Below are 13,369 nucleotides of genomic sequence, written 5' to 3' on the forward strand. Positions count from 1 at the left end.
TCACTAATAACCTTCTTATTTTATTCGCTGTTCTAATTTTTTTGGTTTCATCAGTGACTCATTCATGTTTTTCTTTTTTTAATGATTCATTACGTTTTGTTCTAATTGGATTATTACATTTAGACATTTTTTGAAAATATGATAAAAAATTTAAAAATTACACTCTTACTCATTTCGAAAATTCTTTGTTTTCGTTGAGAATTTGAACCAACAATACTGAAAAATGAGTAAATATTGAGCTTTTCTTTTCTAACATCAGCATTCTGTGTTAAAATTTTAATTGGATAACTCTCAAAGACACCTAAGTCTAATTTGAAAAGTGTTTTGCGATAAAGTATAATTTCATATTTTTAAAAGAAGTCTAAGTGTAATTAATTGATAGAAACGACTACATTGTTATATTTCTTTTGTTCGGTAAGATTTAATACTTGAGTTGGATGAGAAAATTAATATTTTTTTGAAGCGTAATAAAATTTTGAACTTGAATAATAAACTGTATTTTTAAGATGGACTTACTATGACAGATAAAGTGCTTACTTTGACCATCATAGGCAGAACAAAGAACAACTTGAATTACTGCACACAAGAAGCAAAAACAACCTCAAACACAAAGGACGGCGGACTTCATTCAGAATGTCTAGTTCTTGAAACCTTAACCACGTAACAGTCGCAATTCATTTGATCTTTCTGCAGCAGAAAGTCATACTGCAAAAAACATCGTGCATCTTTTAGCAGTTCAGACGGACACGAATGGGTCTCTAGCGGAAAAGGATACGGCTGCATGGTATTGTTTCACGGTGTTTACGAGCCTCCCTCTACAAACAAAAAATCCTTTCCAGAAGATACCTTAAGCTGGAGAATCGGTAAAACTGTCGAACTGTTCACGTAAATCAAATGGATCCATATGTTCTATCGCTTGTTCTCCAGTTTTCTTGAGTGGAAGTTGGCTGCCTGTCCCATGTGGTTTGATTTACAAAAGGATTATTAGAATCATCGGGTCGTGCATAGCTGTGAACACCTCCACTTGCCTGTGATTTTCAGTTCAAATTGAAGTGAATCACAACTTTACATTGGATTAGTGGAGGAATATACGCATGTCAAGAATAGGAACATCAATTTTTTTTCTTGGAGCGGAAGGTTATGAAACTTAGATTGCAATTATATTAGAGGCTGCGGTAGAACATCAGTCATCAGTAGAATGAACTTACAGTTTCCAAACATGCTGATAATACTGAAATTCCAGGGAGTGCGTCAATTCCCCGCTGCAAATGTAGGTTAAAAACTCAAAATTATATATACAATAATTAAACCATCACGGACAATACTGTAGCTGCAGCAGAAGGGGAAGAAAAGAATAATAATTTCAGTAGTGAAAGCAAATTAACCTACCAGGTTTCCGATTCGTGTTCTATAAATGAACCCTCCACAGCAGGCCAGCGTAAGGACTACAATGGATCTGTTTCAGAAAAGCAACATAAGGAAATCGAAGGCCCTACGAAACTTTATTTCAGAGTAACAGCATGATGAAGGAGCAAGAGTTGGAAAATATATTTTATAATGCAAAGAAGTCGAAGAAATATATTGACGTACATGCATGATATGATTCCAAAGATTGCCCATCCTCTTGTAGCTTCGTCTCGTTCAGTTTGCGTGTGTTCTATACAATTTGGAAAGTAGCATGTTAAATGAGCACACCATGGACAGAAATAAAGGAAAGAAGACAAGGACTCACAAAGTGAGACAAATGGAGAAAACAGAATCGAAGAATGGCAAAAACATATAACAAGCCTGAGCTCTGGACTAGTCATCTTTCCAGTTATAAACAATTACATGTGAGCTAATGATGTGATGTTTATGTAATGGCTTGTGTACGGACAAGTAACGTAGGTGAAAGAGGGGATGTACGATGAAAGAGATGTTGAATAAATATCAAATTAATGCTCACCACACATCTTCGCCAAAGTAAACTGAATGGGATCATAATTCTCTATCGGGATGGTAATTTCAACTTCATATGCTGTATCACGAGCCTTGTCACCTAAAAGATGAGCAGTGTTAGATGATCACCAACCACAAAGTAAACCTAATTTGTCGTATGGAATGAAGCTATTTACATCTCCATTCCACAAGCATCATTGTTGGAGACAAAGTAGTTGGTGGACTCCCATTTGCTCCTGAGCCAGACAAATGAACATCTAATCCTTCATCGGGAGAAATCTGGAAGAAAAGAATTAGCGATAGAAAGAACAAAGAAACTAAAAATGATCACCTGTAGGCATGATCTAATGGAAATACATATGGACACTAAAGAAATAATGAACCTTGATTGTGGGCTTCTGCACTAAACCCGAGAGGGAAGCAACTGCAGTTAGGTATAGGGTAACATCTCTTTGATCAGTGCTGAAGCTGCATAAACCATAGAGACAAAAATGATTAAACTGCTCAGTAGAACATACTATGATCAGATGTAATAATAGAATGACGAATAAAACTCCCAAGAAATAGGAGAAATTGAAACCACAACTAAAAAACAAGCCCATATGCACATGTTCATTTAATCTTGCTCTCCACTTTGACCAAGCTAAGTCGCGTCTCCACCATCTCCAAACCAACCAAACCCAAAGAATGATCAATGAGAAGAAAATCTGCAGTTTCAGCCTTGATGTCTGTGGTCTTTGATGTCTCTGTCTCTATGAACTCTGTATAAACTCGAAAAGCAATAGCAGCCTTCAAATCCATCACTCTTGTAATCTATATCAGATTCTCTATTCACTCCATAGTTCTATTGAAGTACCAGAATTCTCTGACAAACAAACTCAACTTAGAGTAACTTGCTCCAGTTGCTGCTAATATATCACCAGGACACTTGCTTTCCTTCTTTGCACTTTTAAGCTTGACTAACAGTGTTGGTAAAACAGGCATTCAACAAATGCTCCTAATGATTGGCATGAGACAAGAAGGGACCTAAAATCATATACTAATAACTATCTGAAAGGACTAAAATTTATAAACATTCAGAACGATTGCAAGAGAGGGGAACGGTGAAGGTTTATCTGACTGTTATTAACAATATATTCTGAAGACAAGAACTTCAACTTCTCAGAACATAAATCTCAAACAGAACTGCAAATGAAGCAAAATGAAAAGAATAAGATTGAATACCTAAATTCATTATAAGCCTTTTCATAACCCAACTGAGTCATGCCATTATAAACCTACAATCAATAAATGATAGGGAATAAATGTTAATCCACCACCAATAATTAACATGCAAAAAGGATGGAGAGAATAACAGAGCTACTTTACAATTTCCCATGACCGCGGATGAAAACCAACTGTGAAGCCTTCAAATACCCGCAAACCTGGTTCCACGCATGGGATGGCGAGGTCAATGATTACTCTGCACCAGAAGTACAAACCAGCCATATAATCAGAAAAGTTCAACGATATAATATGGATATTTTGCAAAATGCAAGAAAGATAGGATAGGATTCATAGAAAACTGAACTAATGATCCCTTGAATACTTAGTACTATCAATTTCCAAGCTCTCACTCATATCCCATCATACAACACAAGTTTATCAAACCAACAATACATTGACCTTCCTATACTATGTGAATATTAGCCTTTGTCATTGTATTAGATATACACAAAAAAGATATGTTTGACAATATTTTATGAAGGATTTACTTGAGTTACTGAAGGATGGAATACATCGCAAAAAGGCAAACGGCTAGAATTAGTTGAAAACCTGCATGTGGATTCATATGTAACGTTGCAAATGCATCCGAGTCCACCTGAAGGCAAACACATTAATAAATATTAAATATAGATACCATAGCCACAAAGTAAGACCTCAAAGAAGAATTTTATTATGCCAATTTCATCAACGTGATATCAAAGAACTGCACGCACAATTTATACAGGAGCTATTAGGTAGAGAGACAAGCTTTTACACGGAAATTGTTTTGCAAAATGAACAAGAAAGAAAAAGTGCATCAGAATTCTAACTTCACAATGGTTATGTTATAGGATAAAGACCCTAAAGTTGTGGTCCCTAACAAGCCCCATGGAGGAGAATAGAGAAGAATGTGGAACAAGAAATACTTCCATAATTTTATCAGGGCTGAAAATAACCTGTGTTCACTTTCTGCTCTTGTTCCTCAAGCTATAATTCCCATTTAACCATAAGATCAGGAAACACAAATGTACAGAAGTTTGGGCAAAAGTTTGCAGCTTATCAAGTCTCCTATTGACTCAATTATGGGCCTTATAACGTCTAACACTGTATCTCATCTTAAAACCATAGAGAAGAAATTTTGTCAGGTTTCACTACCAAAGAATCACATCATTCAAGCTTTCCTTTGTAAGATCAGATCACTATAAGCAGTGCGTTATGTGTAGAAACCTGGACTTACTTGTGGGATACAAAGCTTCTAGTTTCACATCTTAATTTGATAATGTATCTCCCTGGTGCTGTGTATTTAAAGTGTCTCAGATTTTCAGATCCAAGCAATACGAAAGTAAGCAGAAACGTTCTATACCTATTAAATATCTGATACAGAGTTTATTTTTCTGTAGTTATTACAGAAAATATCCAGATGGTACAGAGTTAATATTTTTTTTTTTTTTGTCCTTCACGTTAGATTTCATCATTGAGGATTAACTTCCCCCTATCCATAGACCCAGTTCAAACTATTCAAACATAAATCTTGTCACCTTTTCAGTTGCCCAGGCAGCACATCTGTTTGTTAATGAAATATTCAAATTTTTCAGGATACGTATTGTTGAACCGTTCACATTAATGCCAATAGATATTGAGCAGTAAGACCATCGACACCAACATACTACTCCAAGTGCTCACTATTTGGTTGAGAACATAATATAACATTCAATTGATATTCATCACCATACAAGAAAATGTTAATTCTCCATTCAAATAAACTTTGAACGAAGTGATTCCACTGGGAGAAAAAAGAGTTCTCATTTCAATTGCATACAAGCCATGGCTAAAAGTACAAAAGCAGTTCAATCACCAATATAGGCCTTTCTAATATTGACGATTTAATGTACATTTAATTGTGAAGGTTCACGTACCTGCACAGTGTCCATTTGGACAATTTCCACAAATGATATTTACCTGAAATCGTGAAGAAGTTGCTCTAATTAGAAATAAGGTTTAATTGCATTTTTGGTCCCATTAGATAGGGCTATTATCACTTCTAGTCCCCTGCTTTACTTGGTCGACACTTATAGTCCCAAAGTTTCCATAACTTAAATAGTATTGGTCCTTTAATCAAATCTTTTTGCATTTCTTTGATAATCTACCCATTATGCTCAAAATTAGGACCAACATGCTAAGTTCACATAAATTTGTATCCTTTTTCGACTGCCTTGTTTCCAAGTATTCCAAGTTCTCAGTTTTACGGACTTCCTCCAACCAAACTACCAGATGGTTCGCAGACACTTGGCTCCTTCAGTAACAAACAGCACAACCCTATTTCGTTTTCTACCTTATAGCGTAGAACACACTCCAATATAGGGACTTAATAGAATTTTGAACAGCAAGTTGAACAGAAGTCTTACTTTTATTGAAGAAATATATGAAATATTACATAGATATTATTTCCTCCGTTGGAGGAGACAACTATTTAGCCTCTCTCATATGATGAGGACTTGACTTGTTGGGGAAACCCCCATAAACTAAGAATTCTTTCCTTGTCTTTCCAAGATCTAGAAATACTCCTAGTTGTCACTCGAACCATCATTTGGTATTTGGAGATAATTTTCTCCCTCTCTTAGAATTTTCATACAGAAATTCCATCTTTGATCTTTCAGAATATGAAAGTATTCCCTTGTATAACTCAAACTTTCGTTCGGTTCCATTCTCTTAAAGAGTCTCCTCCATTAGTGAATGAATAATATCTAAATGCAATATAAACCAATATTTCTTCATTAAACCTAGGTTTTGATACTATTCTTGGTGAGCAAGGCATTAGCATGCAATTAGACATGAATCGAGACTAAATGTGCAAATTTTATGAAAGCTATGGGACTCAAATTGTTGGCCCGAAAAGTAAAGGACCAAAAGCGAGAACTACCCCAATCCTATTGGACCAATTCTGCCTTTTCCCCTAGAAATAATCACAAAGTTAGCTCATCAATCCACTCATCATCTCCCTGAGAAAAAAGAAATAAAGAAAGAACACGTGCAACATAGATAGCATAGGCTGAACTCAGTAGCAGAGTCATTCATCTGACCTGAGCTGTGCGTCCCAATTTATCAAAACTTTTCTCACAATTCATTAGATCACCATTATAGTATTCCTGGCAAGCGAATGGCAAAATTAGTTAATAACAACTTGGTTGAGGGTCATAACAGAAGATATTCCAGGAAAATGGCCCTAGGTAAGCTTTATTTACAAAAGACCACAAAAGAAATTTGTAGTGTGAAACTACAAGCTTCAGATTTTACTGCCGCCTTGATTTCGAAATAAACAATTTTCAAGAAGACAACATAACAGTTTGTTTTTTATTTATATCTTTGTCTTTATATTGTTAAGCTAATTGTAGTCAAACAACTCAAAACCACCACAAGACCACCAATTCAAAGGTGGCCAATTAGCTTGTGGTAATATCATAACAAGGCAATGTACAAATCAAATACGGAATCCTGTAATGCAAAAGATCAATTGCAAGTGATGATGTTGGAAGCTCAGAACCCCACTTCTTCAAATTCAAAATATGCTACAACTCATTGGTGATATTTATGGACTTCACTATTCAAGATTACAACTCATTGGTGGTCATTGTTTGTGGACTTCGTCATTCATGATTGCAAATCATTCTCACCAGTTGATACATATGACTATCTTCCTAACAATATTATCCAGCATAGGTGCATAACTTATGTCCATATGAGATCAAATAAAATAAATATGCACACAAAAAACCCCAATCCTACCCAAAACCTAAGGATGGAAAACAAATTGAATACAAAAGAAGAAGAGGAGGAAACAACTACTCAAATACAATAAGAAGTTTCCAAAAAGAAGCAAAGGGATAGTTATAACAAGTAACAAGAAAAACAATAAAGCAAATGCATGGGAATCTTACAATTATCTTTACACTTAACAAAGGGTACTCAATTGTTTTACCTCTATCATTTTAAGATTTTGGTATGCTAACACTATCAAGAGCCTTCAATAGGACATAGCTTAGAAAGACTGAAATTTATAATAATGAATTAAACTTACCTGAATAAAGTTAGCATGTCCAGAACTAGCAATAAAATGATTGAACTTGTCAAATCTTCCAAAATCCACATAACCCTATTTGTTTGAAAACATGTCAAACAATTAGCATAACAACAATTTAAGATGAACAAATGACTGTAAGAGCACCCTCAAACCCACCCAAAAACAAAACAGTTCCACAACAGCATGTACAACTAGACATGCTTCAAGTTTGACCTTAATGGGATAAAATGGAATTCAAATACTCGCCCTCAAAGTCTGACCGTCTCTTTGCTAGCATTAATGTGAACCCACAAGGATTGATATACTTATCTCTATATTCTAGTTGTTAAAAATGAAAAACAAATTTATTCCTCATATTAGACAGATTGACTGAGCATGCATGCCTCATTCGGAATGAATAGAGTCAGCATCACGCTTCTTATATCAAATTACAACCTTGACTTTTCTGTTGTTTTGTTCCTTCACACAGGATCACAGAGCAATTTTTACAAAATTCAGAAGGTGATAAAATAGACGTCTTTTGTATGATTAAACAGTTATGAGGTAATATGCTAGTTTGGTTTCCTTTTCTAAGGAACCTAAAGTGATACCATCTGAAGCTCTTTTCATTCCAAGAGAAGATAATATAATGCTAACGCATGGTAAAAGAACAATAGTTCTTATGTTTTGCACTTTGATTTTACATTTGATCATGGTTGAAACTAGCAACATCATAAATAGTGGCTCAGGGAAGTCAATTCAGAACAGCAGAAAATGTTATGTGTTAATCTAAATTGCAGCAGAACTTTTAAGTTGTTAATTTCTAGTTCTTCCATCATGAGTACGACTGCATGTAAATGAAGATTTTGCAGATGTTAACTGTAAAGGAACTACTCCTACCTGTTGCTGAGTGGAAAAATAGATAAAAGAAGAAAAGTTGTTTCAAGGTCATTTAGATTAGAGAGCACTCGAAAATAGCTTAACTTAACATGAGAACAGCTCGATTCATTCCACAGTTCCAAAGATCAGAGAAAACAATTCATGGTTGCAGCTTAGTAAAAAATAAAATGGAAGACGACATAATAACTACCGGTTGTTGGGATCTAGTTTCGACATCTTTACAGAACCGTACAACCAAATCAGGGGCCTGCATAGGATAGTAATATCAGATGCTTAGTCGTCAACCGAACTATTGCCAAAGAGTACGATTAGAAAGAAACTAATTTAGATGCATACATGAATCCTTAATTTCATAGAAGACGTTACCTTTTCATCGTCATACTCAAAAAATTGTCCAGTCAAATTACTCTAAGCAAACACATGAGAGGAAACCATTTGAGATCAAATAGAGGGGAGAAATTAGGGTCGCTTCCCTCAAAACATGTAACGTAAGTTTGTCTTAAAAAGCATGGAATTGGGTCCTTCAAATTTGCACACCAACACATCACTTGGACTTGAGCTATATTGTTCAAAGTAATATCTCAAGAACCAACCCCATGCTCTTAATAAGAAGATAAAGTTAGAGAACGCCCATGATCAATGAACCAACATATTCACCCTTTGCTGTTATTGTATAGTTGAAAAACAATCACGATTTTCTTTATGTTCAACTTTTGAAACATATATAACATAAGAAGGATACAAAATCACGGATGCGACTGTTGTTATCCAAGGCATAACAGCTAGTACTTGGTACAACCACTGAACCAGCTCCAAGTGCATGAAAAACAACAGCTGAAAAGAAAGAAAATCCATAAATTAAACGATTATCACGTGAAAAAACTAACAGAACCCACACCAGTCCTCCACCAGCAAACCCCAACCCAAATGGTGGAAATTTTATAGACACATAGTAAAAATTTTGTCGTAAAATATACTTTCTGAAAGCTGTTAGAGATCGTTTACCTGCAACTACAGTAGCCAAGAAGGATCCATGCATCGCATCAGCACCAAAATTTCGCCTACCCAGAATGAACATGAGCTCATTTACAAAGTAAAACTTTCTCCTGCCAGCAAAAATTCCAGCTCAAAATTCATACCAAATTCAACCCCTGCTAAAACTAATTCGTATCGATAACTTTCAGCACTTATCCAACAAAACAAAATCCGCTGCTTGTTAAATTTTTCGAACTCCCAAAACGCCCAAATAAAAATCACCATTGTTAATGATTCACCTCTTTTTGACCAATTTCTTGTTTTCTACTGGAATCAATCGAGGAATGAAAAATTCAAGATAAATTTTGCTATGCAGAAATAAAAATTGATGAAGAAAGTGCAGACCGGTGCCCGACGACGTCGGATTGGCACTTACGATGATGCATCTGAAATTTTAGCAAGGCCCGCCCCTTTGGGGCAATGACGAACATACCCTTATTCACGTCGTGGGCTTCAGATCGTGGGCCATAAATGCAGGCCGGCCCACTATTACATATCACCCAATCAGAAGCCCAATCCAAAAAATTAGGCTCTTCATTACACTAATGATTTAGTATAGTTCAATTTATTGCTTAAAATCTAAAATATGAAAATATATATTTTGAGATAAAATGGGTATAATTAATATTTTTCTAATAAAATTTAGATTATTGATATAGTATTTTAATCTCTATGCTTTGGATCAGTGGATATTGGATGAAGTAATCTGCTTATATAAAGTTTGATGAAGGAATGTAATTTAGTCTCAGGTTTCTGTATGTGATGTTGATTTCCAGTGAAGGGTTCAAAACTTTTATCAATGTAGGAATATCTTCATCCTGCCATGATAGTTAATCTTCTTGTCATCGTTGCCATAGACATGATATAGAATATCTGTGTCGGATTATGTGTATAAGATCTCAAGGGACTCTTACATCATTGGATTTGGCCTCCATGTTCTTCTTGATATATGCCTGTCTGCTTCAGACAAAAAAGCCCATGTTAATCCAGATTCAGTTGAGTGCAGAAATAACACAGCAAGATGTATAATTTCATACTCTGTGTCCCTTGAAAATAATCATATAAGCTCTTCTGAAATGCATAGCTTTTAAATCATCATCATCCTCTACATAGACTACTTACAAATGCTCACCCCTAGTGTCTGAGAGCACCAAGGCAATTCTCAATCTTAATGGTTTTGAGAAAGGCGGAGATGGCTATAAGCCGTCCAAATGCGATAACAAGTCTATCGACAGGATGGTATAATGGAGGGAGGAGGTGCTTAAACAATATTACTATAGGCGCTAATGGCCGAAAAGTGGAAGCCATGGTTGTTGATGAGTGTGATTCTTCTATGGGATGTGATGCTGACCATGATTATCTACCTCCATGTGATAACAACATTGTTGGTGCCTCTAAGGCTGTACGGAAAGCTTTGGGGGTGCCTTTAGAGGACTGGGGTGAATTGAATATCACCTGGTCAGATTCCTAGTGAAAATCGTGCTTTTTCCTTTCTGGTTGTTTTATGACAGAATTTATGTGAGGTTCAAAATATGTGTCTGAAATGTATTTTTCTTTGGTCATTGTATTCCTGTATTTTTGTGATGTAACGGTGCTGCAAAAGTTACATAAGTAGCATCCCCCAATTTCTGCTATGATCAGTTTTAATAGTTATAACTGTGCTACAAAAGAAGAATTTTCGTCTGCTTTTCTTTGTTCTGTTTTTTCCTATGATTGAGGGACTAGAATTCCCTCTGAAATTAAATTTCTGTAGAAGAGGTCTTATATGGAACTAAGTTTCTTAGCTAAGCCAGCTTGATATGCTGGATAAAAGACTCAAAAAGCACTGTCACTCCAGCATAAACTCTAATAAGTCGGCAGTCATAGTTCCTGTAGCATTTCAATGAGAATCCTGTCTAATTTATCGGGTGCAATAGTCACAACAATACGATACACTATAATTTAACCGTTAGGAGGCGGAAAAAGCATGAAATTGATGGGACAAAATTCAGAGTTTGCAACCTACTTTTCATTGTGTATGTTGATGCTATAATCCTCTTAGCCATCATTTATGCATGTTTTGAAAAATGTACTTCCTGCTATAGAACTTTTGCATTTTCCAGATCTGTATGGCATCGGAAGCGAGAATCTCAGCGACACATTCTTTATTATTAAACCATACTACAATAAACGGCAACCAAGCTGCTTAAACAAGAAGCGATGGAGACACAAGAGTTTCAAAATGCTGATGGAGACTTTTGTTCTGTCTTTTGCATCTTGCTTTAGTTCTTGGATTGGTTTTCTGGAAGTTTAACGCGTGCCGTAAGTATCTTTAAGCGGCAGTAAATGAAGAAATATAGTGATCTTGATCTAGCAATGGTACAGAATCATGAAAGGGGTATTTTCATATCCTTAAGCAAACAGTGAATTATCTGTTTAGTCATGAACCTTGTTTTAATTTACCTGAACTACAACAATGTCACTATCCCAGATATTCGCCTGTCGGGGGACGCTGAGAAGTTCAACTGGCACCTGGCATAAACCATTTGAACCCTCGATTAACAACTGAAAACAATTCAAACTAAGTTCATTGTCTTTGAGTATTTTCTTGGCGTTATCACTGTGTAAAGCTTATATAAGCTGATTATCAGTTCATCCTCTGCATCCAAATCCCAGTTTTACATTAGTGATCTAAAAGTAACAAAAAGAGACAAGATGAGGAAAAACTTCATGACTGGACTTCTTCTGCTCCTTCTTGCTGCTTCTTCCATAGAGGCCAGACTTCAATCTTGCAAGCCAAGTGGAAAGGTAATGGGTAAGAAACCACCAGCAGGGCAATGCAACCAGGAAAACAACTCTGATTGCTGTCAAGCTGGGGAGCTCTATACCACTTACAAGTGCTCGCCCACCGTTTCTGGCACCACGAAAGCAGTTCTCACCATCAACAGCTTTGAGAAGGGTGGAGATGGAGGCGAGCCGTCAGAATGTGACAACAAGTACCACTCTGACGACACGCCGGTTGTCGCATTATCGACTGGATGGTATAATGGAGGGTCAAGGTGCCTTAAAAACATTATCATAAATGCTAATGGCCGGAGTGTTACAGCTAAGGTGGTTGATGAGTGCGATTCTACAATGGGATGTGACAAGGATCACGATTACCAGCCACCATGTCCTAATAACATTGTTGATGCCTCTAAAGCTGTTTGGAAAGCCTTGGGAGTGCCTGAAGATGACTGGGGAGAGTTGGACATCACTTGGTTTGATGCTTAGTGCAGTTGCTATATGTTTTTCAGTTGTTATTATTGTTAAGTTGTGAAAATCGATTTGAAAAAGTCAAGGATAACTCGATTCAATTTAGAAATCCCAAGTTGAGTTGGAGAAGGATAACCCGATTCAACTTAGAAATCCCAAGTTGAGTTGGAAAAGGATAAGTCATGGCTATAAATACTACTCTTATTAGCATTGTTTTGTAGAGTAGAGTAGAGTAGAGTAGAGTAGAGTAGAGAGAAAAACATATAAGTTCTCTGTATAATCGACAGATAAAAGAAAGAGTTGAGACGAGAGTGAGTGTTGTCTTTCACGTGTGGTGAAGATTTATATACTAGTGTGTGTTGTACTCCTCAATTTTCCTCCTCTTTGAGTGTTTTCTCCTAGCTTGGTATCGCCCCCAAACGTAGGATTTATATCCGAACTGGGTTAACAAGTTCGTGTGTCTTTTATCGCCTTCATATTCCGTTGTTGTCCATCTTGACCTGATCTATTTCCTAACAATTATGTGTTAAAAATATTATGTTTATGAGTATCTAATCCAATGAACTTGTACTTGTGTTTGATTATAAATGTGTTATTGCATGAATGATGATTGTATGTAAACCGTCTTATTGCTTAAACTTTGATAAGCATTACATATAGGTGCATATTAGAATTGTGTAAATCCGCCTTTTTTCAGGGTGTTTGTCGTGTGGATAAAAACTTCAAATAGTCTAAATTACAGCAAAAAATACGTTTGATTCACATACAATATACGTGCTTAATTTTTAATATATATAGAAATAAAAATGTTTTCAATATATTTTAACTCTATAGTAGCTTTTTTTATTATTTAATTAAATATTTGAATTTCTAATATGTGAAAATCCCAATTTAAAGAAAATGAAAAAGCACATAGAAAAATAATATGATAGAGAATAAAATTGAAAAGAATAAAAGCCA

At 35.7% G+C, this 13,369-nt stretch overlaps 2 protein-coding genes across 3 annotated transcripts; one reads left to right on the forward strand and one right to left on the reverse strand.

Moving 5' to 3' along the window:
* LOC105165753 lies at positions 466-9,578 on the reverse strand. 2 transcript variants are annotated; one of them, XM_011084875.2, is made up of 18 exons: positions 9,521-9,578; positions 9,146-9,246; positions 8,883-8,974; positions 8,507-8,548; positions 8,331-8,387; positions 7,259-7,333; positions 6,264-6,329; positions 5,100-5,142; positions 3,754-3,799; positions 3,307-3,400; positions 3,163-3,215; positions 2,322-2,406; positions 2,115-2,217; positions 1,946-2,038; positions 1,591-1,657; positions 1,390-1,456; positions 1,209-1,262; positions 466-1,028 (listed from the first exon to the last, which is right to left on the reverse strand). In XM_011084875.2, exons 1-18 carry the CDS (start codon positions 9,559-9,561, stop codon positions 891-893), a joined length of 1,317 nt encoding a protein of 438 aa, XP_011083177.2. In that variant the 5' UTR covers positions 9,562-9,578; the 3' UTR covers positions 466-890. The 2 variants fall into 2 exon arrangements, with proteins under 2 accessions (XP_011083177.2, XP_011083176.1); XM_011084874.2 differs by having other exon boundaries at positions 9,415-9,536.
* Positions 11,845-12,546, forward strand: LOC105165862 (putative ripening-related protein 2). The gene has a single exon (XM_020694901.1). The coding sequence runs from the start codon at positions 11,870-11,872 to the stop codon at positions 12,425-12,427; it is 558 nt and encodes a 185-aa protein (XP_020550560.1). The 5' UTR covers positions 11,845-11,869; the 3' UTR covers positions 12,428-12,546.

The sequence above is a fragment of the Sesamum indicum genome, linkage group LG6 (assembly GCF_000512975.1).
Source record: "Sesamum indicum cultivar Zhongzhi No. 13 linkage group LG6, S_indicum_v1.0, whole genome shotgun sequence".
Lineage (NCBI taxonomy): Eukaryota > Viridiplantae > Streptophyta > Magnoliopsida > Lamiales > Pedaliaceae > Sesamum > Sesamum indicum.